The sequence below is a fragment of the Falco peregrinus genome, chromosome 8 (genome assembly GCF_023634155.1).
Source record: "Falco peregrinus isolate bFalPer1 chromosome 8, bFalPer1.pri, whole genome shotgun sequence".
Classification (NCBI taxonomy): domain Eukaryota; kingdom Metazoa; phylum Chordata; class Aves; order Falconiformes; family Falconidae; genus Falco; species Falco peregrinus.
In genome coordinates, this window is record NC_073728.1 from 26,457,350 (window position 1) to 26,483,113 (window position 25,764).

The 25,764-nt window shown below is 44.7% G+C and overlaps 2 protein-coding genes across 3 annotated transcripts in view; one reads left to right on the plus strand and one right to left on the minus strand.

The window, feature by feature from the left end:
• Window positions 1-85: 85 nt before the first annotated feature.
• On the minus strand, window positions 86-14,873 carry CNOT9 (CCR4-NOT transcription complex subunit 9). Its single transcript, XM_055812551.1, has 8 exons — window positions 14,715-14,873; window positions 9,608-9,787; window positions 8,393-8,508; window positions 6,998-7,107; window positions 5,845-5,954; window positions 4,805-4,903; window positions 2,499-2,590; window positions 86-1,785 (listed from the first exon to the last, which is right to left on the minus strand). The coding sequence occupies exons 1-8, from the start codon at window positions 14,736-14,738 to the stop codon at window positions 1,617-1,619; spliced, it is 900 nt and encodes a 299-aa protein (XP_055668526.1). The 5' UTR covers window positions 14,739-14,873; the 3' UTR covers window positions 86-1,616.
• A 119-nt stretch (window positions 14,874-14,992) lies between these two features.
• Window positions 14,993-25,764, plus strand: part of USP37 (ubiquitin specific peptidase 37) — a 38,569-nt gene continuing 27,797 nt past the window's right edge. Inside the window, exons 1-9 of one of the 2 annotated variants that reach the window (XM_055812253.1) lie at window positions 14,993-15,132; window positions 15,938-16,145; window positions 19,565-19,736; window positions 20,289-20,389; window positions 21,646-21,827; window positions 22,191-22,265; window positions 22,846-22,943; window positions 24,475-24,559; window positions 25,445-25,606. In XM_055812253.1, the coding sequence (XP_055668228.1) occupies window positions 15,990-16,145; window positions 19,565-19,736; window positions 20,289-20,389; window positions 21,646-21,827; window positions 22,191-22,265; window positions 22,846-22,943; window positions 24,475-24,559; window positions 25,445-25,606 (1,031 nt within the window). In that variant the 5' untranslated portion in view covers window positions 14,993-15,132; window positions 15,938-15,989. The remainder of the gene's footprint in view (window positions 15,133-15,937; window positions 16,146-19,564; window positions 19,737-20,288; window positions 20,390-21,645; window positions 21,828-22,190; window positions 22,266-22,845; window positions 22,944-24,474; window positions 24,560-25,444; window positions 25,607-25,764) is intronic. The other variant, XM_055812254.1, reaches the window with a different exon arrangement.

The window sequence follows — 25,764 nt, forward strand, 5'->3', positions numbered from 1 at the left end:
CACTGATCCCCCTTCCATCCCACCTGCAATGAGTTCCCCTCCTTGCCCCTTGCCCTCCCCAAGAGACCAGACCAGGACCAATCTGTGCTGGCTGGGGTTTTATTATTTACTAATCTGAACTTACAAAAAAACCCCCACCCCAAACAACAACAAAAAAACCACCCCCAAACAGAAGCATTTTCACACCCTATTAAGGTCAGGGTGGAGGGGAGGGAAAAGAAGGCGATGGTTATAAAACAGGACCCCGGGGTAAGGAAGAGGCCACGCTCTGCCCTTGTTATGCAAGGCAGCGAGAGGAGGGGAGGGAAGGGGGAAAAAAGAGATGGGATTTAAGACACTGTTGGCACGACACCGCAGATGATCAGCAAAATGGGCTACTGGAGGAGGGGGGAGAAGTCGAGTAAGCTGCCCAGGCCTGCCTGCAGCCAAGAGCAGGCAGAGCAGGCTCTGCTGCAGCAGAGCTGGGAGCTCCATGGCTGCTTCTGGGAGCCTGCCGTGGCCGCACTAACCGCTCAGCACAGAACACAGGTAAGCAGCTGCTACTCCAGTTCAATTGCAACAGCCGAGGCAGGCGCCAAGGCAGGTCTGAAAGCTGAAATGGATCCACCCGACCGCCAGAGATGAGCTGGTGAGGGAGGAAAGGGAAGGGGGCCAGGACTGAGGCGTCTGGCAGGCAGCAGCGGCTGTGGAAGCTGGCATACCTGGAGCCCGCAGGACGTCGCTCCCAGCTGTCCTGCAGCAGGGATCATTGGCCGGTGGCCTGCCCACCACCACAAGGCAGGCTCCCCAACGCTGAGCTCCGTTTGACAAGCCAGCCAGCAGCCCCGCCAGGCAAGAGGTGAGCTAGACAGGAGGCCAGCACACATCAGCCCCCAGCTGCTGGTTTAGCTGCATGAGCACAGTATTTACAGCACAAGAGTCACAGTCCTGCTGCCTTGTCCTTCCCAAGAGCTCTGGGAAGCAAGCTGATGACATGTGGGCTCATCTTGAGTAATCCACCCCTCCTCTTGGGGCAAGCACCACGACGGCCTGGCTCCAGCTGCTACCTCCATGCCAAAGAAAAAGAAGAGAAAAGCTCACTGCACCAGCCGGATGGAGAGCAAGGATGTGCTGACAGGGAAGCAAGCTGTCTCTGGGCTACCTGCAGCTGAGCAGCAGTCTTAAGAGAGGATAAAGCAACTCGATCACCTTTTATTCAGCTCACTCATCTAAAGAGACATATAAACAAGGAGTGACAAGGAACTGGAAGGACGTGGTGGTGGTGCACACACCCCTTGTCACGCACCACTTGGGTGGAGGCTGAGCTAGCTGGAAGGGCAGACATCTGTACTACCCCCTGCTTGGCAGTGGGGGAAGAGATGCCAGCCAAGCCTCCTGGAGAGATGGGGATCTTTACAGATTGTCTTTATTGATTTTTTTTTTTTAAGCTGTAGTATCAGCATTTGCTGGTGTTGCGATCCCCAGAGGCATCCTGCACTGCTACACAGCAGCCTGTTGGCTGCCAAGCCGACAGTCAGCTGGCGTGCCCAGTTCGTTTGTTGCGGAAGAGGTCACCTGTTCCTGGTTCTTTGTAAACCTGAGCTGTTTCTTCCCCGGTCCCCCACCTCCCCCAGCAGTCATTGCGGAGGAAGAGGGATGCCCCGTGGGTCAGTGACTTGACCCTCTTGCAGGTTCTTGACGAGCTGAGCCAGCCAGCGTTTTGTGGTGGTGTCATCCTTCAGGACCTGGGCGAAGGTGGTGTCCTTCAGTTGGTCAGGAAGGCACTGCCTGAGAGCTTCACGTGCCCTACATCAAGAGACAAGAAACGGGGCCCAACAAATAAACTCACAGGGGCAAGAGGGGAGCAAACCCCACTGGGGACACAACACTCCTTTGCCTGGGGGTCTCCCTGGCAGGACCAGCCAAGCAAAGCATTGAGCAGCAGCATTGCAGCACGTGGTGCTTGGCCAGCCACCATGGCTCCCATCCCTCATGCTAGACCCCACCACACCAACCCCTGTGCCCTGACACCCCTCAGTCAAAAGCAATGCAATGCCAGGAGAGGCAGAGACAACAAATACATTCTCAGTGGCTTTGGGCAGAGCTGCTGATCAGCATGAAATCAGTTTCTATTCCCTCACCTGAATTTTATCTGTTGGCTTTTACTGCTAACAGCCCACATGACGCAGAAGAGGGAAAGCACAGCATACCTTCCACCTCAGCCCCTCCCTCATATCTAGTTCCAGCTACATTTGACCTCAGGCAGTCATAACCTGTACAGCCTGAGTCTGCTCAAGCCCCAAACAGTCACTGTTTCTCTCATGTACCATAAAAGCTCCCAGAAGTAGCAGTTAAAAAAACCAGAACAAACCAAAAAACCCACCCACTTTCCACACTGAACTAAGGCTAACTTAAAGGCAGACAAGGAAACTTGACTTTCCCTGAGTGGGCACTGTGGCAAAGAACTGCACTTCCAAGGGAGCAGAAGAAGCCCCTGCCCAAACTCTTAAAATGTTTACCTGGGGTTATCGGAAAGACGAAGGTAGCAGCGGACAACATGCTTCAGTAGCCGTGCCGATGGCTCCTTGGAGAGCTGCAGGACCATTTTACCCTGTTTTATAGAGGCCAGTGCCATCAGTTAAAAGTCTTTGTAAGAACAGGTTCACAATCAGCAGAGACTTACGAAAGACTGCTGAATCGCTCACTCTGGCTTCCCACGCATCACAGCCCATTACCTTTCATCTAGATACCCCTGCATGAAGTCCGGTGGTCTGCTTGCCAAGATGTCTTTGAGAAGAGCAGCCAGTCACAACTTGGAAAGGATTCTCTCAGCAGCTCAGGGAAAGCCTGTCTTATCCCTATTTGGTTTTTACATCCCCAGGACTCCTTAGTGATCCAACTCGCTGGTAGATTAAACTGAACCTGGGGTTTCCCCCCTGTGGAAGAAGGTGAATGTATCCCCAACCTTTTGATAAGCTCAGGCTGAGTCACCCTGTGAGGTGTGTTCCCAAGATCTGTAACGCTCCGTGTTCTCATCTGCACTGCCTTCATTTCAACACCCTTTTAAAACATTAATATAGCCTGGGAAGCCATGCCGAAGGACTGGGCTCACCCATACCACGTATAGCAAGATCCACATCTGGTCTTACCATGCACCCAGGAGTTGTATTTTCTCTTTGTGCTACATCCCTCATTAACCCATTACTGGGAAACAAGATCAGGGCAGATGTCTCTGGCCCAGCCTCCATTTCTCACACTATGTAGGACTTCGCACATGGCTGCACCTTGGAACGCACCAGCCCAGCAAGCAGTGTGGATGCCTTCACATGCCCGCTCTGAAGGAGTCTGAACAGACTGCTTCCTTGTACTTAGGAGTCAATCAAATCTTCAGATCTGTCCAACAAGTTGGGTTTTTTTCCTGTAAAACTACACTGGCTAGCCCTCCTAACCATTTTCCTCAAATTCACCTGTATTTGGATATTCTGGCAGTTAGAAATTAGTAGGTCTCCCTCATCTGCCCTTTTGCACACTTCCTGTTCTCAGCAATTCCCCAGGATACCAAGTTTCTTCACAATGAAGAACAAGTCAGAATTCCTCAGACAGCTCCTGCATAGGAAATACTAACTTACCCTTTTGAAAGCATCTAATGCTTGTGTAACATCTTACTTGGTTATCAGTAGACAAAGAAGTAAATCATCACCCTCATCAAACAGCAGTACACCATCTCAATTTTTGAAATAGAGAACAGAAATGTCGATGAACATTTTCATCTCTCTCAGTAGTGCTATGGAGTATTAATCATGTCAGTGCTTCACCTGGTGGTGGGGTTACACCACAGCTAGGATTTCTTCCACGCTAACGGAGTTTTACATGCCCACATCCCTTCATGTTCATACCATTCCCAGCTACAGATTCTTCCTTTGTCTCCTTCCCTCCTCTACTCCAGGGTTTCTAATTACACCCTTCACTTTGGCCCCAACCCTGATGTACTTTCATCAAAGTCCATTCTTTTCTGGAATGCAAAATCACGTCACATTGGGTATTATGGGTATCAGCTCACAATCATTCATGTTTTGCTGTTTGTGGGTGAATTAGGAGGTGACATTTTATTCATGTTTGGGAAAACAGACAGAAAAATAAATATTCCCAGTGAACGCATCAACATCTAGGCACAGAACCAGCATTGCAAAGCACTTAACTTAATGCTGCATTTTCTCCTCCTGAGACTGCTCTTTAAAAAGCAAACAAACGACCAAACACAAAAGCAGGACAATAGCTGTTTCAGGGCAGACGTATTCCCCTTGGTGAGCTCAAAGATAATAAAGCTCAAGTTGGGGCTATTACTCCTGGGATGAAGAGATTATGAGTACCCAAAGTTCTCCTTCACAGGGGACAGGGAATGGACAAATATTGCCTGCTCTCTCTGTGTCCCAACACAAAATTAGAGTCATAAGCAGCAGCTAATAGGAGCCAGGTTGTGGGAGGCAGAGATGGGAAAATGGATCAATGGTCTGAGCTGTGTTATCATTCTTACATAAAATTAAATCAATTCACATCCAAACAACAACCCTGAAAAGTTTTTCTTCTCTAGAGATGTTTGGTCTATCTTGAGGACTTGGTACATTAAAACTGGTGTGTGTTCTCCTGACATGCAAACCAGATACACAAAGGAAACATGCGGAAGCAGAGTGCTACAGTGTCACAAGCAATAACGCCCAAGAACCATTTGCCTCCCTCATCCTGTGCTCCAGCCAGAGGGCAGTAAAAGTAGCTGCTGGAGCACTATTTTCTTAAACCCAGATATTTTAAAACCAAATAATCTTACCAGTATCATGGCAACATGGGAAAACCGCTCATAAGTCTGACAGATATATGCCAGCCCTGTGTCATCCAGGAGGATTTTCTGAAGAATAAATGTAGCAACCTAGAATGGGGAGAACACAGAAAAAGTGTTGAAACAACTTACCTATCCTGAAAAGGGACAGCCTTTGTGCTGTGTTCTTTTCAAGGCAGCCTCAGAACTGAAAGGCCTTTCAGCAGCCAATAAACATTTTAGTCAGTAAAAGTTTAAAGCCAAAAGAAAATGCAGGTCTCTACACAATACCTGGCATCTCTGGTTAAAGAAAAGAGATGGACACAAAGCAGTGTGTGCAAGGTGACTGGATGCAGGTTGCGTAAGATGGCAACTACTGCTGGGCCACTCAGGACAGCCTCAAGATTACAGTCAGACTACTGCAGTCACAGAGCAGGAAGCAGGAGAAGGATCTGTCCCTTGGCCCTGCCATCTAGATGGCAAGCTGATTTCAGTTTTCATCTTTAGCATTATCGATTCATCACAAGACACCGCTTTCTGGAAGAACCTCAGCCAGCTATGTCAGCAGGCTTCACCAGAGAAGCACACACAGACTAAAACCTGTGGCCTGCCCACCTGGGTCATCAGACCAGTCTGACCTCATCTGAGCTCATGGGGGAAAGGGGCCCCTGATCAGAGGAGACAACAAATTAGTCCAGTGCAATGAACATTCCCATAACCAACACTAACAGCTACCACCCAAACTCTGCTCCGTGTATTTACAGCATTTGTTTTCTCAGGTCAGGGAAACCTGATCCAGCTCAGCCCTGAAAGTTACTCTGCAGGGCTGCAAAGGAGGGAACGGGTGATGAGAGCAGCAAGATCTTTCCCAGAAAAACTATCAAGCTCAGGAACTCTGGCTTGGATTGGTGGGTTTTGAGGAAGTAAAAACTCCACTCAGAGTTGCCCCAGTATTTGCAACAGGACACAAGCCAACTCTGCAGGTTACCAGCTGCCTGGTCAGTCAGAGATAAATAGCAATAAGTCTTAATTAAGACAAAAAGAGTAGGTACCGTTTTGGAGAGTTCACTGCCAGATTCCATAATGCGTAAGCACAGGGGGATAATTTCTGTTGTCAATAAGAAGTTTATCACTTCTTGCTCATCAGTTTTCACCAAGGCCCCTTGAAGAGAAAATAGAAAAATCAATAAATGATAAATGGTTTCAAAAATATCTCACCTTTCAAAGACTGCCTGTGCTATGTCCTCCCAGGAATCATTAAGTCTGAATGGCAGGCAGCACAACTGTCATCCTAAATATGTTGCAGCTGGAGAAGAAATTGTTTTGGCAGCATAAAAGTAATCAAGCAGGGTTTGGGGGTTGTTTTTCAGAAAGTGGATGTATTCGTGGCTCTCCTCCAGTAGTAACAAACACAAGAGGATCATGCCACCCACAGCAACCTCTGGGAAGAAGAAATGCATTTTAAGACCCTCTTACTTTATGCATTGAGAGAGAAATGTTTTGGGCAGAAGACAAAAAAAACAGGATAAGGCAAAGATAGGGCAAATACACACAAGTCAATTAATGACAAAAACCCAAAGAAAGCCCAGCCTGCACCCAACCATCCTAGGGTCTCACTGGCTGGGCTGAGGGCAAAGGCACAAGCCTGCAGGTGCTTGTACTCGCAGGAAACACATTTTTGGCAATGCACCCAAACTTCAGTGTTTTCTTATTAGTGAAGAGCCCAGTTCCTACACACTAAGGGGAACCTGCTTCATAACTGATCCAGCTCAGCCCTGAAAGTTACTCTGCAGGGCTGCAAAGGAGGGAACGGTGATGAGAGTGGCAAGATCTTTCCCAGAAAAACTATCAAGCTCAGGAACTCTGGCTTGGATTGGTGGGTTTTGAGGAAGTAAAAACTCCACTCAGAGTTGCCCCAGTATTTGCAACAGGACACAAGCCAACTCTGCAGGTTACCAGCTGCCTGGTCAGTCAGAGATAAACAGCAATAAGTCTTAATTAAGACAAAAAGAGTAGGTACCGTTTTGGGGAGTTCACTGCCAGATTCCATAATGCGTAAGCAGCTCCTCTTGTTAATACTACGGGACTCAGAAGATCCCAGTAAAGAGACCTGTGATTTTGGTCGTGCAGGTCTCTCCACCCACAGAATGAACTGCATCAAAGTGAGTGAAAAAACAGTGCTCCAGCATTAGTCTGGCTGCTTACCAATCACTCCAAGGCTTGTGAGACGCAAGTACTCAAATGGACGTGTCTTGCTAACTGTGTGCAAGAAGGGGTACAGGAAGAGAGGGATATGAGCTGCCAGAAAAGCTGACCTGTAGGAAAGGGAGAACACCCAACATGAGAGACAAGGAAAACAAAGTGAGCATACAATCCAGTGTTACCATGCAGAACCTAAGACTATTGCTGACAGACACCATTGCTACCACTCCTCAAAAGAGGTTAACAGTTTGTTCTCTGATGGAACAGTATGAAGTAAATTCTGCACTGGGTACAGCACAAAACCTAACACCTGAACTGTCAGTTACCTGCATTGCTGTTTCCAGCTGACCAGGAACAAAGCACTTCCTGTTGCTTTTATTACCTCTGCTTTGTACATTCACTGTTGCCTTTCACCTTGCAGGCTCCCATGGGAAGGGACAGTCAGCCACAGTGCATGTGCAAAGCTTTTGCATGACAGAAATCCAGACTGGCTGATCTCTAGGCATTACCACAGTTTAAATGTGCACAGCCACTTTTCCCCAAGAGTCGTCACACTGCCTTCTGACAACAGGGAAAAATACAGATTGCAAGGAGAAGCCTAGAGATTGTTCTGATAGCAGAGGGAAGCTCCCTTGCACAATCATCCAATGTTCCTCCTCTGTTCTCAGTTTTCAAACTTTAAATGTAAGTGTGTGTGGTGTAAAGCTACCCTATTTTTTTGGATATCACCTCGTGGAGGGTTGCAGCTTAGTATTACTTTGCAGCAGCTGAAAAACAACTTCAGCTATGTAGCACTTTCTTCTCCGCAGGAACAGAAGCATGAGATCATGGATCTCAGGACAGTTTTCTTTGAGTTTTAGCTACTGATTTCAGCTGAACCAACATCATCTTTTCCCTTGCTGATACAGGCTGGACACACGATTGAGAAAACCTGAAGTCAGGCACTGGCTGAGGACTCCAGACACAGCTCTGCTATTGCTCCCTTGCCACACACGGTCTCTGGGAAGGACAGCCCTGCCCATCCCACCCTTTGGACAGCTAGTCTAACTAACCGTAAGCTGCTGGTCTAAATAATTGTAAGCTCATTAAAACAAGGATCCTGCACATGGCATCTCTGGCTGAGCTTCAAGGAGCTGCCACAACCCAGTGTTTTGGGAATTTGCAGGATCTCAGGATGATCCAGGGAATGCAGTGCATTTAGGACCACCATAAAGCTGTCATCCTAATAATCCCAGCAAACAAGTGAAAGCAGCAGGCAACTTCCTATCTTCCAGCTCTGTCCTCTGCTCCACTTCTCTTGGTAAAAATGAAGAAAGAAGCTTACATACTTGTGGAGTCAAACAGGCTGAGCTGTCAACCTCAACACCTCAGAAAACTCACACACCTGGAAACACTTACCTTGTTTCAGGATGTGACGCAACACACTGTAGTAGAGCTAAAGCATTGCAAACTCTGTTGGACTGATGGGCTGTCAAGGTCGGAGGGTTGATTGATGGATAAATATTTACAATTTCCTAAAAATTAACAGGTAAAGAAAAGTTAGAGAAAGCTGTACCAAAGCACTTGCCCAGCAAGGAGCTATGGTGACAGCAGATGACAGTCTGCTTTCACCAGGCATCATTTTGAAGTTACATGGCAGCCACCATGACACCCAGGCAAGGGCAGAGCTGGGTCAGAATCAATTTGACACTGAATCACAGGAATGCATTCCATCCTTAATTTCAGTTAAAATAAAAGAGTTCATTTGATTTCTTGGCTCTTTACTAGTGTAGGGACTGCTTTGTTTTTAACTTCCAGATCGAAGAGGAGTGTTGCTCCTGTGCCTAGAGGCAGAGCACACCCACTCTTATTCAAAATGTGGCTGCTGGTACTCTTCTAACTCAATGCAGGGAAAGCAGCTGAGGGCAAGAAATCCAATTCAGAAATCTGCTTGCTTCCAACTATAGCTCCCTTCTAATTTTCTTCACTTGTTTCAGGGCCACTCCAAGAGCAGTTTGACATTGGCAATCCTGCACTCTTTTCCTTCCTTCTTTGAAAGAAATGACTAGATTTGGCACTAAGAGACAGCCAGTCATCAGCCATAGTTTGCCCAGAGACAAGCAGAGCTGCTCAGTCTCACACGAAATGCAGGTATATTCCCTTGCAAGTGTCTCAGGAGCAGGGAGTGAGCAGTATTCCCATGCTGCCCTTCCAACAGGCTCCCTGCAAGGGCAACCTTCTGACCAGGAAGCGCGCAAGTTCATGCAAAACAAATCACACCAGAGATCTTAAGAGTAAGACTGTTGTGGCTCTGCTATGACACTGTATGAAAATAAGTAGAACATGATCCACAGGGAGCTCATACACCCAAAAACTTGCCCGTTCCCCTTCCAAGTATGTAAGCTAATTAGAAATCTTACAGCCTCTGCACACATTGCCTTGCTAGTGATGATTAATGCCAAATGGGCTTCCCACATCTGCTCCCCTCACCACATGATCCAACATACATCGTATTTCCAGCAACGGCAATAAGGGACCCCACCAGTGCCTCCCCAGATCTGCCCCCTGTACACACAAGCTCTGCAATGTTCTGGTGCTGCACCACTGAATAAAGAGGCTGCCAATCCTACCCACCTGAAGGAGCGCCGCAATTGTGCCAAATGAGTGCCACAGCATTGGGGCAAGGTCAGGCACAGACTCACGCTTCTTGCTCAGCTCCAGCAGTGCATTCTCCCGCGTCTCAGGGCTGGACAGCTCATTGATCCACTGGTAGATCTTTTCACGGTCAACCTGAGCCAGGGCTGTTGGCACAGGCTGGGTGGGAAACAAGGAAACTTCAGTCCAAACATTTTATCCAAGTCTCACCCTAAACCCTTCCCACAACCTGGCAGGTAAGCAAAAAAGTGCTCAAGAAACTCCTGACTGGGGGAGGGAGGAACTAAAGCTACATTACAACGCTCTGGATATGGATCCCTCCCTTAGATTAGTCTTACTATTTCACCTACTTGAAACACAACTGGCCTGACTTGTTAGGACAGTCTCCTAATCCACTGGTCAAGCAGTACCTTATAACTTCACCAGCAATACAAGAGAGCCACGCTGCTTCCTGTCTGTGCCAGCAGAGCTCCCAGGGAGGTCACACATACTTTAGCCAGCTATCATTTGCTCCACCTGTATTTAACACACATTCATTTCATGCTTCAAGTGCAAGCTTCCACAAATTCAAAGGCAGACTCTACCTGTATCTCCAAAAACATCTATTACATTGGAAACTGTCAATGGGATTCAGACATGAGAAAAATATTCAAATACTAGAAAAATCCTCAGTACTCCAACATCAGCATGACACTGTCTGCAGCCAGTAACACCTGCTGTTAGAGACATTTCACTCGTCCCATGTATCTTGTTTACATGCATGGAGCTAAAAAGGAATTTTTCCAGACTGGTTTTGTACAAAAACTCCTGTTTAAAATAAACCCAGAAAAGGGTAGATTTGTATTCACAGTCAAGGCACATTTTCTACTACTCAGCAGAAATGTAGGACTTCTCCTCTGCCTTTCTTGGAACATCAGGGAAACAGCAGCATCAGGGCCAACAAGTCTTCAAGCCAAAAAAATGAGGAAGAGCTGGGAAGGAAAGGAAGAGAAGCAGGAACTGTAGAACTGTAGCACAGTTTCTGTGGCAAGGGCAAGACTCAAGTCTTTCAATGCAAGTTTGCCTCATGCCTCTGCTGGCACAACTAGTACTCAAGGTGCAAATGCTCAGCAGGCTTCCCAAGTAGACAGTTTAGTGATTCAGGTACAAAATTTTGAGGAAGACAAACATCAGCATTAACACCTCCTGCGTGAACACTTCCAAAAGCCAGTTCAGAACCTATTTAAACATTCTGCTGCAGTGCTTACTATTCAAATAAAGCACAGCCCCACTCATATACTGTTGCTCCTGAGCTAGCCTGTATGCAACCAGCTCAGCATCCCCATGTGTACAGCAATCACAGCCGGGAACAGAGAACAGATTGTATTTTTTTTTTTTTCTCCTTTTTAAACCCAGACTGAAACTCTTCATGTGCTTACTACAACAGCTGTGAGCACTGCCTGTACCGCACCAACAGCGACACTACTGCTAAGCAGCTCATCACTAAAGCAGTGAAGAGAATACAAAGGAGTTCAGGAACTGAAAGTGGCTGCAACCAAACCTGAAACCATATGCTGGAGGCAGGCTCCCAGAACTGCAGGAGGGATGAAGGGAGACTTAACCTTTGGCAGACACCTCCAGAGCTGTCTGTTTCTATGTCTGCAAAGGTTTCCCTCCTCCATTCATCCACACATTATAGCCATAGTCACATCCAGAGAGATCCTTCCCTAGCTGTGCGATTCCTTCTCCTCCAGCCACCTCCATCATATTAACTTAAATGTCTATGTATGTCAGGGTTTAACACTGGCCAGCAACTAAGCACCACACAGCCACTTGCCTACTCCTCCTGCAGTGGGATGAGGGAGAGAATCAGAAGAGTAAAAGCGAGAAAACTCATGGGTTGAGATAAAGACAGTTTAATGGGTAAAGCAAAAGCTACACATGCAAGCAAAGCAAAACAAGGAATTCATTCATCGCTCCCCATCAGCAGGCAGGTGTTCAGCCATCTCCAGGAAAACAGAACTCCATCGTGCATAATGGTTACTTGGGAAGACAAATGCCATCACTCTGAACATCCCTCCCTTCCTCCTTCTTCCCCCGGCTTTATATGCTGAACATGACATTTCTATGGTATGGAACACCCCTTCGGCAAGTTTGGGTCAGCTGTCCTGGCTCTGCTCCCTCCCAGCTCCTTGTGCACCTGCTCACTGGCAGAGCATGGGAAACTTGAAAAGTCTTCAACTTAGAGTAAGCAGTACTTAGCAACAACAAAACCACCAGTGTGTTATCTACATTATTCTCATACCAAATCCAAAACACAGCATTATACCAGCTACTGAGAAGAACATTAATTCTATCCCAGCCAAACCCAGGACAATATATAAGCCAATGTGCTGTTATCAGACCCTGTACTAGGGCTCAAATACTTTTTAGCTGTTCATCTTTCCTCCTATCCTCTTTTTTTCTCTTGTCTACCTTCTTTTTTTTTTTCCAGAACCTCACACTAAATTAGTAATCCTGACAAATTTATTCTGTTCTTGCAACTGTGAGTGCAATTCTAATGGCAACTCTTATACTGGAGCTCAGAAAAAGAGGGAGAATAAACAGAGCTCATTTGTTATTATTTGGGATGGTAGAGTGACAAGCAGCGTAGCAATAATGTTGTTATAATTGTGTTATCTAAAGCTTCCATCTATTTTTCTAGACTCACTGCAAGTTTCATTTCCTGTAAGCTTAAATACATCGACCCTTTAAAAGCACAATCATGTGCTTGTGATCCCTAGAGAACACTAAGCAGATTTTTCCACACAATTAAGTTTATGATGTCCAATACCTGTCTTAGCCAGAACCAACTGCTTTTCACAGGCTCTACAGCTGTTGCTCTCGTTTTAGTTTAAACTGAATGACATATTTTTGCTAGTCTCCTACTTTATTGTTTTTCCCTCTTCACCCTCTAAACCCAAAAATTCTGGGGAGCCCGAAGTGCTATACACAAATCCTGCAACCTCTAAGACGGAACCCTGCTAGGCAGATTTTCTTTTGCACACAGGGAAAGCAAGTTACAAACAGCATCTCAACACAGCACAAACTAGCCACCTTTGCATCATGAAAGATCGTGTAACACCTTCCTCAAGGGAAACAGCATTACCTCAAACATGACCAATTATATCTCCAACAATCACGTAACGAACTGGGTTTAGCCACTGGCTTTCTCTTCCTAACTGAGCAGTTGCTGCTACACACACTGGTAAGAGTACTGGTCGACCAAAGCAGAACATTGACTAACTGGATACATGTGCTTTTTATACTGTTTTGATAGACCTCCACTCAAAATACCAAAATGACCTTTGAATTTCAGTAACAGTAAATTAGCTTATCTGAGTTGGCCTTTCAATGCCTTACTGCTACAGTTACATTTATTGTCTTTAGCCTATTCTTGAGCCTCTAGCATGTTATGCTGTCTTCAGATCTGAAATTGAAATGTTTCTTCTGCCACCAGCATCACTGTATAAAAATTAGTGTTCTTGCTTACCACAGCTTTATCACAACAGCATTCAAAACACTCAAAGGGATTCCTGAGCCAAGTCACGACCCTACTAAGAGGTAATGTTGTTTTCTGCAGCTCCCAAGCACATCTCCAGAGCCAAACACCTTTCCCTGTCACCTTTAGTGTAAGCATACTGACTGAGGTAGGAAACATTTCAATACAGAACTACCAGGTAGCCCAAATTATATATAAATTAAATATACTTTCATATGAATCACAAAATAAAGTTGATTTCAATTCTTTAAAGAGATTTTGTTAAAATTGTCTTTAAAAAAAGATCGTTTTAGAGAGAGGTGACTAGAACACAGATAGATGATTAATGTGAGATTATAATAGTCCCTCACATGTTTCACCAAGTGCTCAGGAATTACACTTCTACAAAAACGTAAATGCTAATTAAGAGAGTTCTCTATGATCCTGCACACCCTTCTATCCTCCAGAAAGTGCCACTTTAAATCAGAAGTATTTGCCAGCACTCCAAGAACCAATTTAAAGTCAGGAGCACTTAAACAAAGTGGGAAGACTTAAAATGATCTCTCAGCTCCTGCTCCTAAGTACTTTACTCTTGTTTGCTTGTTAGCCCAAACAGATCCTTTAGCCAAGTTCGTGTGAAAACAGCTGACTGCTGGTCTTGCAGTACAGCTCCCAAACTCAATACACACTAGAGACTCAATCAGCTCTAGGACATCTTATACACACGACGAACATGCATTTGGATAAGTGAAAATGACAACACAAACCCGCTCAGACAGGAGATAAGATGCAATAACCACATCGTTCTGAGTTTGAACCCAATTTCAATTTTTGAACCCAACCAGGCCGAGGTCCTGCTCCACTCCCAGCAGGCTGAATGTCAGGCATCCCATCTCACCATGGCAGCTTTCTGAGGGGGAAGAGGGCAAGCACCAACTACAGACAGCACTGCAAGGTATTGGGGGAAAAGGGAGGAACAGGCAGCCTCTGTTTTCCCTCCTGCTTGTGTGCTGCCCTGAGGAACTTTTTGCTGTCTCCTCTTTTCCTCTGCAGTTAAGGCCAGAAGTTTTACTTCTTTTAGAGTTTGCTGAGGACAGAGTAGGTGGCTGGGAATGCAGGAGCATCCAGGTGCAAGGAGGAAGCGCAGCGCGGAAGAGGAGGGAAGAGGGGAAAACTCTACGTGACACAGACTAGGCAGAAGGCGTACAGCCGGGGTACCCATCAGGGAAGCCCTCCTGGCCCCTGGGCGAGCCACCTCGTCCCCAGGAGCAGCAGAGCAAGGCACGGCCGCCCCGGGGAGGCAGAGTCAGCTGGAGCAAGACAGCGCTCACTCGGCGCCTCCCCGTCTACCAAAGGCACCCCGCCGCCCGGCCGCCGCCACAGCCAGCCACCGGGGAGCACCGAGGGGAGGCAGCTCACCAGGGCTCCGCCACCGCGCGGCTCACACTCCCTCCACCGCGGGGGGCCGAGGGGAAACGTTCCCTCGCAGCCACGAGCGGCCCGCCTCGCCTCCCGCCCCGCTCCCCGCGCGGCCTGCGCCGCAGGGCCCCGTCCCCAGCCCCGCCGCGCCCCGGAGCCGCGCCTCACCGCGGCAGTAGCCAAGCTGTGCATGGTGGGAGCGGTGCCGGTACTGCCGCCGGGCCCGGCTTAGGAGGCCGCCCCGACCCTTCACCCCGCCGCCCAGCCGCCGCGAGTGAGGCTGGGACAGGGGCGGGGCGCCGAGGCGGGCGCTGTGCGCATGCGCGCGGGCGCCGGCGGGGCGGGGCTGGCGGGGCTGAGGGGGCTGGCGAGTCGCTTGGGCTCATGCGCGCGAACGGCCGCGGGGTGCGCCGGGAAGGGCGCCGCCGCGCTGACGTAAACGGGCGCGCGCGCGCGTGCGTGCGTGCGTTGCGCGGCGTCTGGCGCTGCTGGCCGGTTCCCGCCATCCGCCACCGCCGCCGCCCCCCTTCCCCCTCCCCCCGGGCCTCAACCTGCCCAGCGGCGCCGGGGACGCGCCGGGACGCAGGTACCGGGGCTCGCACCCCCTTCTCACCCACCACCCCGCGCTTCCTACCCCACCCGCAACGCCCGGCCGGGTGCCCCCGCCCCCCCCCCGCCGCTGCGCGGCGCCTCCCCTCGCAGCGGCCCGGCCCAGGGCGGCCATGGAGCGGCGGGAGGGGCGGAGCGGCGGCGGCTGGACGCGGGCTGCGAGGGGGCACCGTGCTCGGCGGCGCCTCCCGGGCTGCGCGCGGGGGCTGTTTCATTCATTTATTCTAATTTTTATTTACAATACATCCTGCCATACCGAGCGGGAGCCCCCGGCGGTGCGGTGCGGTTTCTCCTAGCGCTGGGCCGGTGGCTTTGCCGGGCGGAGTGCCGAGGGGCAGCCGGCAGCACAGGGGAGCACCGCCGCCACGGGGACCCTCGCCAGGCCCCTCCGAGTGGCCGTGGCTCGCGTCCCGTCAGAAGCGAGCAGGTTTCCCCTCTTAGATTTCGTCCAAAACTTTGGTGTCCATCTCTTACCGGTTTTCCTCAGGTTTTTGATTGGATTTTTTTCCCCCTTGATTCTGCTGAAGTTTCTTTAAGGCTTAGCAATGTCTGGACTGGGTCTGCTTGCTTTTCAACAGTGAGGAATCAGCACGTTGCTGCCCGAGCTGGGAGAGATTTTATTAATCTACGTTTCCTTAGCTGGTGTCTAGCTCACTTTCACTGTATTTAAAAACAGCAGCCAAATGGTTCTACCAAAATTCTACAGGAGCTTTAAGCCACAGTTACATCTTTCTGTAGAGATTATTTGGCCTGCCTAGTTACAAATTTCTCCTTTTTAACAGGTGTTTAAGGTGGAGTACGTTTACTCTTGTTAGCTCTTTTCTGTGAGAAAGCATGGCTCTACTAAAGGTGCATGGACCTGTCCGGATGCGCAGCATGCAGACTGGGATTACAAAATGGAAAGAAGGGAGCTTTGAAATTGTGGAGAAGGACAACAAAGTGAGTCTAGTGGTTCACTACAATGTTGGAGGAATTCCAAAGACATTTCAGGTACACCAAATATTAAGGGTTTTGTTTGATCAGTGCATGGTTTGTGCTTCTTTGTGAACAGGTGTGCTCTTCAAGGCTATTAAGTGTCATGCAAACTTCCCTCTGTCACTGTTTCTTGTTCCTTGTTTCCTGAACACTTATCCCTTTGTATAACTCTCCTATAAATTATTCACATGTATCATTAAACGATCAGCCATGGTCGGCATAGAGATACCACTGAATGGGAAGAACCAAAAAGCAGAGGAAAGTTACCAGGGTATACAGATGGTGGCTCAGGTGCTCAGATTTTTGGAACATGTAACCTTTCTGTCACTGTTACAGTTGCAGAATCTAGAGGTGAAGATTCTGAACACATTGTACTAGCAATTTTTCCCAGCTGAAGAGGAACGGTGTTAACTTGTATAGCCTTTTGCATAGGCTCTAGGTTTTAAATATGCCAGGCAACGTGGTCTCCTCACTGGGAGGCTGATGCAGATCACTGTTAAAGATTCTCTTGCAATATTCAGCCTTTCTTTCATTCTATAGCTCATTCTAGTTATCTTCCTAGGTTTTTTTGTGCAAAATGCCCTTAACTGAAAGAGTGCAAGGAGTGTTTTACTGTAAGAAACTTCTGATTTAAAAGTATGTAGAGCATGTAAGAGCACTTGCAAGGAAAAAAAATTGTATCCTATTTAGCATCTTTGTAACAGCATAAACTTGATCTAAACATTGGCTTCTGCCTTTTTGTGCCACAGTTGTTTTTCATCAGTGGTGGTCACGAGACCTTTCTCTGAGCCATTTATTTCTCTGGATGGACTCAATGAAAAAACGTTCACTTTATTTTAGAAAGATGAGGTTTTGCCACCTTAGTGTGCTGAAAAGTCACAGCAAAGAATCTGGCGGCCTGTGTTGCCTTGGAGTCAAGGCATGGGAAAATCATGAGCTGTGGATAGTTCCTACCTCTGTTATTGTAGACTTGAAAAGAATCATTTGCTTCTCATGCATGATGCTGTTTGATTTAATCCAGCATTGGACCATGCTGCTTCTAAGAAGAGTAGTCTCTTCCCTGGGTGCTTGCTCTCAAGTGCTCTTTTCTGCCTGGACAAGTGTTAATGTGGTATGACAGTGACTCAAAAGGTGGTTGCATGGGGATGATGAGCCTATAGAACAGCTAACCATGGCCTAAAGGGGCAGGTTTTGCTCCTAGCCTTTCACATCTGCTGGCTCTGCCACTCACTAGCTCTCTGTGAGCTCAGTTGGAGGGTTTTCATGTGCATTAATTCAGGGAAAAGACAGAATGCGAGATCTGGTGGAGAGGGTGATAGGGCACCATGCAGCTAGGACTGCAGCAATGGAGGAAATGCCGCATCTTTAGATCAGTTATTTTTGTTTGGATGGTGGTTATCTCTCAGCAGGATCTGCTTTCTGGTCCTGTTCATTGTGAAGCAACAGAGACACTAGCACAAGAGCATTGGTGGGAGTGAGCAGCAGGCAGGGAGAGCTGCCTGGCCCTTCTGCTGCAGGATTGGGCTTGAGTGCAGTTTGTGTGAGCTGACCCCAGTCTGTCACAGTGCTCTTGTGTGCAACTTCAGGCATGACAAGTTCCTGATAATTTTGCTTTAGAAGTAGCATTCCCTGTTTCTTGACAAGTTGCTCTGGGAGAACTGTGGGTGATTTCTCCATTATTTTTTTTTTACTTCCCTATAATAGAACACTTGGATGGATCCAGGGTTATACTTCTTTCTGTGGTGACTGGTGCATCATCAAACTTCTTATATTGGATGATATGTTTTACTGATGTTTCAGAGCCTTGACTAAGTTGTCCTAGATGCTAGATATATATTAAGAAATATTTCATTTACTCCCACTTTGCAGGACTCTGTGACTCTGACTGGGTCATAACAGGTGCATGGAGAGTATGGATGGAGCTTTCTTATGGTAGTGGTTTGGGTTGAAATAGGTTGTTTTGCACCAAGATGGTGAAGTAACTGTAATATCTTTGCACTGGGCTCAGTGTTGTAAGAGAGGATGAAAAATCTGGAGTCCCCTTTTAAATTCTTAGGTCTTTGAAGATTTTTTAGATTATATTAAACAAAAAAAGCAACCAATCCCAGAACACAAGGATTGAGCACAAAGTATTTCAGAAGTGTAATTTTGCCAGCAAAATAAACCCTTAGTTTCCAATTAAGGTGGTTTTTCAGCCTCTCTTATAAACTGCTGTTGTGTCTAGGTTGGCTTTCCAAGAAGCTAGATATCTGCATGGAAAAGAAGAAATCTCACTGATGGACATGGAGTGCCTTTTACTATCTTAGTCTTTTATATCTTCTAGAGCAATGTATAGTGAAACTTTGGTGTTAGAGTGTAATTAGTGTTCGTGTCTATTAATTATTGTTATACTTAGATTGGTAGTGTGGCAGTATGCAGGTCAGGCCAACTTAGGAGAAAGACTCCAGTCTGATGGACAGTATTTTACTCTGTCTTGTAGTGTCTGGTGACCATGGTTACAGTTTCCGATCTTGTATGAAGCACTCTGTGTACATATGTATATATACAGCATATATAGCAGTGTACTGGCATGGAGGTTATTGTGTATCTGGTGCCTGATCTTAGGCAAGGCTGAAGAAGTGGCAATAAAGTGAAAAATTCAGCAAAAAAGGACAAGGGAATTGAAAATGAAGGTATGCCTAGGTATCTATTGTCAAACTTCCATGCAGTCTGCAGATGCAAGAGATTCTTTTGCTTCCTCTGCTTTAAGAGTTACCCTCAACCTGTGTGGATAGTAGAGCCTTTGCTGAACAGCCAGTTCTCATAGGTGACTTAGCATGAAATAACAGTTAAGTAATGGTGTAATAAAGTAGCAGCGGCATTGTTAGGGAGCACAGATTTTTAGTAAAATTATTCTTGTGCTTGACCGTAATATTGAAAGTTTTGATGCACTTGTTATAATGTTGCATATAGACTAAGCACGCTTCTTATTGGCTTACTCTGTCAGCAAGTTTTTTAAGCAATGTCAAACCTGTCTTCCCTGAGAGCAAATTATAAAGTGAGTAGCAGGTTGTACTTAACATTTAAACTGTCCCCTTCTTAAATTGTTTCAGACTTGATGTGGAAGTTTCAGACAGTTAAATGGGACTGTATGAAGCTCTTCCTTTATGTTCAAAAATGTCACACTTGGTAGCAAAGCAAGTTTTAGAAAGCTTATCCAGGAATATAGAGCCTGTTGAGCTATAGTGATACTGTCCTTTCAGTTCTGTCTGCTTCCAAGATCACAGATTGCATTAATTCTGTGAGGTTTAATGTTTGGTCAGAGTGGAGCAAGAAGTAGTATTTTGGTGTGAGTGCCTCTTACCCTCTGTGTTTGAAGTGTTTTGTTTGAATTTCCAAGTATTTTGGCCTTTTTTAAAATGGATTTATGTTTATAGTAATTTTCTTGTTTTCAGCTAAGCCATAACATTAAAACTGTGACCTTACGACCAAATGGTAGAAAACTGTGCTGTCTGATGCTAACACTAAAGGATACCAGCTTCCTGACAATTGATAAGGTACCATTGAAAGACGCAAATGAAATGCGGATGTATTTGGATGCAGTTCATCAAGACAGAGTTCATACTGGTAAGTGCGATTGTAAATCATGTTAGTAACAGTCTGGAGAGGGGTTGATGCTGTATTTTCTTTTTTTCATCTTTAGCCATTTTGTCTTCCTTGTGTTACTGACTTTCTTTGCATTTGTGTAAATGCTTCTTTCTGGCCCAGAACCCCAATTTTTGTTATATACCCTTCTATTAATCTACCTTTGTCATGCTGAACAATAGAGATGATAAAAATAGAGATTAAACATGTAGAAACTGTTTATATTGTAAGTGTGCTGGTATTTGAAAAACTTGTCTGTTTATCACACATGCGTAGTCTTTTCTTTTTATTTTACCTCTTTATTTTGTCCTTTTTAAGGATAGGAACTCTTGCCAACCGAGTAAATGACCAATATAAGGGATATCCATAAACATATGCTTATGTTTGTGCACTCAGAATATTGCACTGCCTGTTGGCAGGAAATCTAGTGTCCCTTCCAAAATCAACTCAGTCCAGCTAAATATTATATTACAAAAAAGAATGATAATCAGTTAAATGACAATCAAATCAAATGTTGTGTGCTTTTCCCGTCAGCTGGGAAACCCTCTCAGGGATCTGGCAGCTTTGGAGGTGTGCTGGGCAGCAGGACCACACAGAAGGAAGCTAACAGGCAATTCTCTTATACAGAGAACCAGGTTTGTTTAATTGTTCAAATTTTCCTCTCCTTTAATTTTATTTCATTCACTTTCTCCTCTCATTCTCTTATTGTATGTTGTAATAGTACTGTAAATACTTAATTTGCATCCAAAGCCTTTGTAATGCCTTTGTAATCTAGAGGGCCTGGAATAGATGTATGCAACACTTGTTGGCAGTGATGTGTCTTGCTCATGAGGAGCCATATATTCTGTATGAATAAGAAAAATCAGCATCTGGCTGTGGAAGACAGAATATGTTCTTCACGCTGAGCTATCAGGCAAGTGAAGAAGAAGCAGAAACAGTGGGGAAAGTACATGATTAAGACTTGCTTCTCACTGAGTTCTGAATATCTCTTTGTTTATACTGAACACCTTACATGGCAACTGAACATGTTATAGTCAGCACAGATCTTAATGAGATTAGCAGACTTCAGCCAAATGTATATATTGAAAAGCTGCTGACCCAATTTTGTATCAGAATGAAGTTACTGAGTTTGTGGCATTCTCAGATTTTTGTGTAAATTTTGCAGACTCTTCCCCAAAAGTGGTTTTCCTTCAAAATATTTTTGTTCTTCCTGCATAACATAGATTTCATGGTGTGTCTACTGGCTTTAATTTACTTTATCTCTGTGAATATAGGAGAACATTTTTGATGTTGTCCCAAAACAAATTATACATGTTGCTTAAAGGCAGTCTCACAGTAAAAAGTATAAGGTTTTGTATATAGTAGTCAGGTTAGACATGTTCAGTTTTTAGTCTAAAATTAGCCAACATTCCTTAGTTAACCAACTATTAGCTCTTTCCATTGCATTACGTGTGGTGCTTGCTTGGCCTAAGGCTGTCAGGACGCTGTTGTAATTGTGTGGGTTTTAATACCCGGTTTGGTTTGGGTTTTTTTAATACCACCCAGTATTGATCTGGGGATAGTTAAGAATCATGCCTTGGGTTTTTAATGGCAAAGCTTGTAAAGGAGATTTTAAAGACTGAACTTCAACTGACTTAGCATTGGAAAATAAGAAGGAAAATTGGTTACTGCAGTAAAGTTTCATGTTTGACTTGCATCGATACAGTAAAAATTTTACCTATGTCTAATTATTGTTAAACTCTTTCAATGTATTACAAGTAGCATTTTTCTGCTTTTGGATGCTACACCGTAGTAAGTAAAGCGGTAGCGTAAATGCTAGGTTACACTAAAGATGGTCATGTTTTTCACTGGTTTGGATGTTTCCCTGCCCCCCTCCACTTGAATTTTGCAGACTCCTCCCAAAAGAGTGACCGTGGAAAGTAAGGAGGAAAATCCATTTCGCAAGGTGCTGGGTACCCCAGCGAGAGCATCTGTTAAGAATTCTGCTGGAACTGGAACACCTAGCAACAGGGTGAACATTTCAGCATCTCCTGCATCATCGACCCCTCACAGAACAGGCTTGTTGGAGAATCGGTAGGAGTGTTATCCTCTTATTTATGATATTGTTAAAATTTTGCTCTTTATAGAGCTGCAGGTGGAACTCAGTGCACCTAAAAGTAAGAAAGGAATATGTTTCTTCCTCTGGTTTTGCTGTTACTTTTAACAGGATGTTAATATGTGCTTTTCTAGCCTCTGGCTGGTACTAGCACTAGAGCTTTATGAACAACTTAAGAGTTGGGCAAACCAAATTCTCTATATGCTATGTTATAAAAGTGAAGATTGTGGAAGATAGGTGCAAAATGCACAGAAAGCATTGAGGAGTTCTGTTCAGTTGGAAGAGGATCATTTACTAGCCATTCTGAAAGAGTGACCACTTCAAAAATTTTCTGTCATCAGTGAAAAGAGGAAAAGACCACAACCTCCTGGTTCAGAAATGAGTGAAGATTATCCCAAAGAGAATGATTCTTCAACGTAAGTAACCATTGTTTCTACTTTCTGATTTGAAATTCTTTGTTCATTTGTAAAGGTAATTTTTTCTGAAAAGAATGCTTGGGTGCTTCCTGTCTCAGCAGCATGGTACAGGCTAACCAATAGTCAACTTGTGAACGCACTGAGCGCTTGAAATGGGGTTTGCATTCAGGATTAGTGAGAGAAATACAACCTGCTCTAGCAGTTGATTTGCAGGAACTGGCACATGTAAATTTTGTCTTCTTCCTTTTGTCAGTTTAGTCAAGATTGCCACATATTCTATGTGTGTAGCTATAGGTACCTTCTTTATTGAACTTGCTTTGACCCTTTTCGAAACAAAATTCATAAAAGAAAATTGCCATTTGGAGAATGAGCTCCATGTGTTTGAAATCACATTTAAGCATAAGTAAGAAGGCTCATTTAAATGAATTGGTTAAACTTACCTGCAAATAAACTTTAACTGTTCCGCAGTCAAGTATTAAAGGTGGTAGGAGGGAAATGCTTCAAAAAAGTTGTAAATATCAAGCAGGAATATCCTCTATCTTCTATAGCTGCACTGACTTCCACTCTTGTTTATCTGTAGGAATAATAAAGCCTTGAGTGATCCAGCATGGAAGTACTTGAACAGTAGCAGAGAGAAACAGTTGAATCTGAAGCAGGGAGAGGAAAATAGGTCATCAGGTAAAAAAATAAAAGTGAAGCCAAATAGTACCTGTGTTTGACCAGTACAATTTTACCCGTTTGATTTTAGTTTAGGAAGTTGCTGCAGAGGTGATTTTCCTCTTCTGCTTTCCCTGTACCACTAACTTCCTTGCTTCCTACAGAGCCATATATGAGATGCAAACAACTTGCCTTTGTTTTCAAAGCCTATCCTGCTCTAATGTGACCCTGACCTTTATACTTGTGTGCTGATGCCAGCCTTGTGCCAGCTTGTTTGAAAATTCAACAAGCAGCTTCAAACTTCGCTACAAGTTGCTCTTCCCCTTGGGAGGGGATTCCTATAAACACCTAAGGATTTCCTTTTTACTTGCTTTCTTGTTTATTTTTAAAACTGTTCTTTGCTGTTAATGCCCACATGAATTGTAGGCTGGGTTTTGTGCTGAAAATGTGTACTGTTTGCTTTTATGTCTGTATCTCTTCCCCAGAACTTAGAGGGGGAACTATCTGGGGCCAGGATTTTTGTTCTGTTTTTAGCAAAGTTCTATTGGATACTGTTGTGTGACAGGTTTTACAGACAATACTGAAATATTGAAAATATGTACATAAGCTAGTAAGCAGCACTGTTCTTCAGTTTTACTAATAAATACTGAACCTCTTTCACCATAAAGGAGAATGTATTCAAGATCTTGTTATGGGGAATGTTGCTGATTGCAGTCTTTTTTTAGTGCAGCTCTGATGGCACAAACATGTTACTGGAGGAGCCAGTAGGGTGAATGTTTATCTCTGAATGAAAATCTGGTTTGCTCTTTAGAGTCACAGTTAGAATCTGTGAGTGTATACCTGCAAGTTCAGGTAACAGTATTGTGAACTTCCTTCATACATCTGCATTTCTGAACATTGCATGGCTCAAACCACTTCAGGCTGGGATAGAAGCAAATGTTTATTCATTATCCGAACTAAATTATACTGTGATTCACTGTAATAGGTGGGGGTTTTTACTCTTGGGAGTATGGGATTTTTTTATGTGGCACCATCTGAGGCATTAGAGTCTCAGGATTTGACACAATGATATCAGAACAATGCAACAGTCATATTTTGTCCTAAGCATATAGTAGTTGACTGGGGAATTTGGAGTGGGAAGAAAATGTTTTCGTTTTTGCATATTTACCTTGAACTTTGAGAGCACTGTATTGGAAATCATTTGTGAGTTTTCTGTTACATATATCTTGTATATTTGAACAAGAGGTAGGTATTTATTGTCTTTCAGATAGTTTAAGACCATTCAATAATTTTTTAATATTTTCTATTGCAGTTTGAATTTGAGGGAAATTATGGTATTCAATTCAATTAAAATTCCCAGCATGTCTTTATTTACAGATATTTGCATTAGTACCTCCAAGTATGTGTGTTAGTACTTTCCCAACCAATTCTGGAAAACACTATTTGAGGATTTTTAAACCTTTTGACTAAATACTTTTAACCCAGTTGTATACTATATAAATAGCTGAGTTACCTGGAACAAAATGACCTGCCTCTCTTTCTGTTTTTCAAGGTATTTTACCACTGCAGTCATCATCCTTTTATGGTAGTCGGTCCTCATCAAAAGAGTACTCCACTGGTAGTTCCACCCTGGACAGGTAGGACAACTGTAAAAGACAATTCTTTCCCAGGAATTAGGTTCTTCAGTTTCATGTGTGTTTATCATGTGGTGTATAGCTTTTAGGGGTAAAATGTGTGTGTATACATATAGATATATATTTCCCCCCCCACCCCCCGGAGTACAATCTAGGTATTCAGCGTGGCTACAAGCTCCAGTTACTGCTTGCAATAGATAGACTTTCTAAAATCACTCAAGTATAGTCATTGTGAATGACTGATCCAGATGATATATAAACTCTAGATGGTTCAAATTCTAGATAAACTCCAGAATTTTAGACTGAATCCTTACTTTGTTTTTCCCAAGTAGATAAATGGCCTGAAACTATAGTAATACTGAATCTTGCTGAGGTTGGGATTCTTCTGTGTTAGTGCTGTGCAATCAAACTGCCGGTCTCTGCCCTAGATAGATGAGATACAAGATAAAGGAAGAAAAGAAGCATTGTCCATGCTTTACACGTGAGGAACTGAGGTCCATAGTGATTAGGTTATAAAACCAAAAGGCTGAAAACAAAGAGTCTGGCCCAGATGTGAATTTTAAGCATATCTTAGGAGTGGTGATCTCATGCTACGCAGTTTTTCTTCCTATTGTCATACAGTGTGGGGAATTAAGTATCTTAAAGACAAAAGGCTTGGTTACACTGCATGCACACCTGTGGATGTAAGAGAATTTAACCAAAATATTTAAGTGCTCTGCAAAGAAGCTCTCTCTCTCACACCTCTTTGGTATTATAATACATGCCAGTTACCTTGTGTGACTTTACCAGCCCTTGTCTTCTATAGTTACACATTGCAGTGTCATGGACTACATTTATTTAAGGAAGAGCATTAGATATCTTACCCTTGTTATCCTTTTGTGGTTTTAGGTCTAGTGTATCCAGCCAGACCCCTTCAGCCAAAAGAACCCTGGGATTTCTTTCTCAGCCTGCTCCTCTTTCTGTTAAAAAAATGAGATCTAATCAAGATTACACAGGGTGGAACAAGCCCCGAGTTCCCCTTTCCACCCATCCTCAACAACAATTACAAGGGTAAATTTAATTTTCTTTATCTAGCACACACACTTTGATCATCAGAACATGCACATTCTTGTTATAATTATTTAAGGAGAAAAAAAAATCTGAAATTAATGAACACTGAGACAGGGAACACTTTTCCTGTTTTGGAAAATACATATTCTTAAATTAAC